The sequence below is a fragment of the Cucumis melo genome, chromosome 6 (assembly GCF_025177605.1).
Source record: "Cucumis melo cultivar AY chromosome 6, USDA_Cmelo_AY_1.0, whole genome shotgun sequence".
Lineage (NCBI taxonomy): Eukaryota > Viridiplantae > Streptophyta > Magnoliopsida > Cucurbitales > Cucurbitaceae > Cucumis > Cucumis melo.
Window position 1 is genome coordinate 31,212,618 of NC_066862.1, and position 4,147 is coordinate 31,216,764.

Below are 4,147 nucleotides of genomic sequence, written 5' to 3' on the forward strand. Positions count from 1 at the left end.
TAAAGAAATAACATGTAATTATATATATATATATATATATATATATATAAGTTATTTACATAGTCGAGTTCCAACTCCCAAGTATAAACTTTTTTGGTAAGTTTGGGATGTGACAAGGCAAATATAACAAAAGATGGTGGACTTAGATGACGTGGATTCCTAATTTTCTATTGGTTGTTAAATTGAATAAATAGTTAAAATTAAAACTTTTTGATAAAAAAAGAAAAGAAAAGAAAAGAAAAGAAAAGAAAATCTTTTTTTATTCTGTTAAATTCTTTATCCGAGTCAAGTAGGACTCAGCAAAGGCATTTTGTATCTCACTTTTCTCCCTTTTGGGAACTACCCTCTAATGGCCCACTCTCTTTAAGATCATAAAAGTCTCGGAAAGGATCAACTTTTCAATACCTACATTTTATTTAATCTTTTAGGTGTTATTGTTATATAATTCATCTTTAAGGGTTCTTTGAAAAGCTACAATGTAATCAAGATGTGTTGTGATGGAAGAAACAAAAATTAGATTATGAAGTTTGAAAACGATATAAAAGAGGGTTGAATTAAAAATTGCTGGAATGAAACAAGTTTGTTATTATAATTTGGATCATAAATACTAAATCCAAACATAGGTTTTGGATTACATTACATTACATTTCTATTCAATTATGGTCCAACAAACTTCTCCTTAAGTTTTTTAATTTGGTTTCAATTTAGTCTTTATATGTTAAAATACTACAATTTTATTATTGAGATTTGAGTTTTGTTTTCAATTTTGTATTTAGGTTTTAAATCTTCCGTTTTTAATTTTAATTTTACTAAATATTCCTTTTCTGTTGATAGCATCGAAAATATGCGATCTAATCCCGCTTAATTAGGAATCATTTCATGATTTTACGTTCTTATTTGACTATTGTGTAGGCTTTAAAAAATTTAAGAGTAGAATTTATTGTTGATGTTGATATGGTGCTTAAAAAGGCGAAAGCGAAGCTAGGATGCATAAATTGCAACAAAATGTAAAGAAAATGTCATATTTGATCACTGCCTTGTAGCGCTAGCAGTAGCATAAGTATTTGTGAAAAGTGCAAAGTGTTGTTTCCACCACCCACTTGACCTATCTTAGATTTCAGCAGCTCCAACCTCGATTTATCCACACTTTTCTCTCTATTTTGATACATATTGCGCAATCAACACCCCATTGCTCGACATGTCAAGAGTAGGCTAAGGTACTTTTAGTTTGGATTTGTAGTAATCTCCTTTAAATTCATTACATTTTACTGAGATTTGAATCAATTTCATGTATTGATCGTTCTAATTTTGTTGTTAATGATTTCATATTGTCATACGCACAAGGACTTATGCTGAATCCAATTTTCTTTTTAATTCACTACAAGAAATTTGACCTTTAATGTCGGTTTAAAACCGACATTAAAGGGCTTTAATGTCACTTGACAACCGACATCTTTGCGAGCGTTATTAAAGGCCTTTAATGTCGGTTGGACTTTAATGTCGGTTTAAAAACGACATTAAAGGCCTCTTTAATGTCGGTTTAAAAACGACATTAAAGGCCTTTAATGTCGGTTTTCAACCGACATCTTTGATAGTGTTATTGAAGCCCTTTAATGTCGGTTTGGCTTTAATGTCGGTTTTAAACCGACATCTTTGATAGTGTTATTGAAGCCCTTTAATGTCGATTGGGCTATGATGTCGTTTTAAAACCGACATTAAAGAGGCCAATAATGTCAGTTTAAAACCGACATCAAAGGCTTGTTTTTGTCCATTTTTAGAAATTTATATTTATTTAATTGTTGTATTATTGTCCATTTTTTATAAACCAACATTGAATCCATATTGATAAATTTTTTTTTCTCGCTCCAACAAATGAATATTATTTTAGAAACTACAATATTTATCTTTTACAAATACACAAAATGAAAACTTAATATTGTGTTTATATACACATTCTACAATAGTACATGAAACAAGATCCTAATACAAATAAGAAATCCTAAACGTCTTCTCAGTCTTCAACCTTCAATGATCGCCTGGCTATCTAAACAATCGCTTAGCTTTCAATCTGATGACTTCAATCATTCTACAAGCAATATCAAAATAAACCATTTAATCTGATATCATCTCCATTATTGCAAAAAAAAAAAACAGAGGAGTAAAGAAAAGTAAGCAATCAGAGGATGAGGTACTATCAAATGAGATCTTCATTATAAAGAGTATGAATCATTTAGTTTAGCAAGAACACAAAATAAAATAATATAAATCACAACTATTTATTGTGGGACACGAGCTTTCAATGATTAGAACATGTAACTCCTCCTGGGGAAATGAACGAAAGAATTCACTCAGTATCTGTCAACATGTTTATCGTATTTGCTGTACAATGCAGGGATGGTTATTGAGATGATTGTTCCTGTCATCCAGTTACATGGACAAAATCAACATCCTACGTTAAGAAGACTCAATTACAAAGGGGTATTCATTAGACAGTATTCATTTCATGGGAGCAAAAAACATGAAAGGAAATGATGTATGGACAAAACAAACAAAATTTTCTAAAGTTTTACTTGTCGGTGAGGATCAAAATGAAGTAATGTGACTGATTACTGTAATTTACCAAGAGATGAAACGTATACGAGCTAAAGATATGTCAATGCAAGTGATACATACCAATATATGCAAAGGTGAAGAAAGAAACGTAGCTACCAACGACGGATAAAAGCCACAAACCGATCACCATCTGCAAAAGGTGTTTGCAAGGTTAATCAAATTATTGCAGCCAAAAACAAAAGAAGTAGCAAGTCAACATTATACTCTTGAAGTGAATATTAAGTTCATGCGTTCTTGAAACTGTCCTGTAAAACATTCACTACCTGAGGCTTGAGCCACTCATGGTTGCCTCATCCAAATGGCATCATCGAAGGCGTATATTATATTGGATATCTTAAATCTATTATTTCCAGAGGAAAAGTACTTAAACCCAATAAATACTTGATCAGTTTTGGCCATTTAATTCAAGTTCCAATAATATGGGATATTAGGACTACGAATCCAGTATGCATCACACGTATGATAATTCACGCATTCAATGTTGCTTCAAATACTAACCCTGAAAAAGAGTTTGAAATCATTGCCAAGTGTGATATCATGGGCCATAAGTAACGTGTTATTGATTTTCGCCCGAAGCGATGCTGCTACGTTGTTGACAAACTCCTCTGACAGTACCAGCTGCGGTAATGTTTGAAGTTGCCTGCATAAAGAGAGAAAATGAAGAAAAGCTAACAAGGAAAACAAATTATCTGCTGGAAGAACGAAGTAGTATAAGCAAAAAGTAATCTGTAAAAGACTGCGATATGCAAGAACTTCAGAGTGAATCAAAACATAAGTCAGCCATAACCGTACTTGTTTCGGAATGCAGCGTAGTTGGCACGAAGAAACAATAGGACAACCAAAATCAGCAAGACATCCAAACATGTTGTCAACAATGGCAATCCAGAGTGCTCAATTAGAAGCCAAAATACTGTAGAAACAACAATAATGCCGAAAGAAACATGCCACTGTTTCCACAGAAGAATATCAGCCGCTATGCAAAAGAACAAAGGGTCAAAATTCTTGATTATCAAACTAGAAAGGGGAATATCATCATTGTTTTTAATTTTTCCTTATAAGACACAAAGAAGAAACATGAAAACCACTCAAGAAATTTGTAATAAAACTGGGAAAATAGCCAATGTAGAATCCGATTCCCAAAGCAAAAAGGTAACAAAAACTTCAAGTTTCAACCAGTCAAAGTCGCAATTCAAATACCAAAAAGGGAAACAAACAGATAAATGAAAAGAATATCAACGAATCAGGCAAACCCATGTCAGAAAACACTTAAATTAAAGCTTCATATCATCCAGCCACGATCGCTACTACGACCTCTGTCACCGAAGCCTCTGCCAAAGCCGCCACGATCTCCTCCTCATTCAGCCATGATTAGTGTTATTGAAGAAGCTACAATGAAAATGATAATGAGGAGTTTGAGAGTGTATGAGCTTGAAAAAAACCCTAAAGAAGGCATTTATATGTAGGGGTTATTGGGAGTTAGGTTTGATGGGATAGTTTGTGGGGTGTTTGGATATAGGTTTAGAATGTACCTTTA

General features: G+C 32.8%; 1 protein-coding gene across 1 annotated transcript; it reads right to left on the minus strand.

The window, feature by feature from the left end:
• Positions 1–2,280: 2,280 nt before the first annotated feature.
• On the minus strand, positions 2,281–3,867 carry LOC103504502 (reticulon-like protein B16). The gene is made up of 5 exons (XM_008468842.2): positions 3,864–3,867; positions 3,406–3,664; positions 3,112–3,253; positions 2,674–2,743; positions 2,281–2,416 (listed from the first exon to the last, which is right to left on the minus strand). Exons 1-5 carry the CDS (start codon positions 3,865–3,867, stop codon positions 2,349–2,351), a joined length of 543 nt encoding a protein of 180 aa, XP_008467064.1. The 3' UTR covers positions 2,281–2,348.
• Positions 3,868–4,147: the final 280 nt, after the last annotated feature.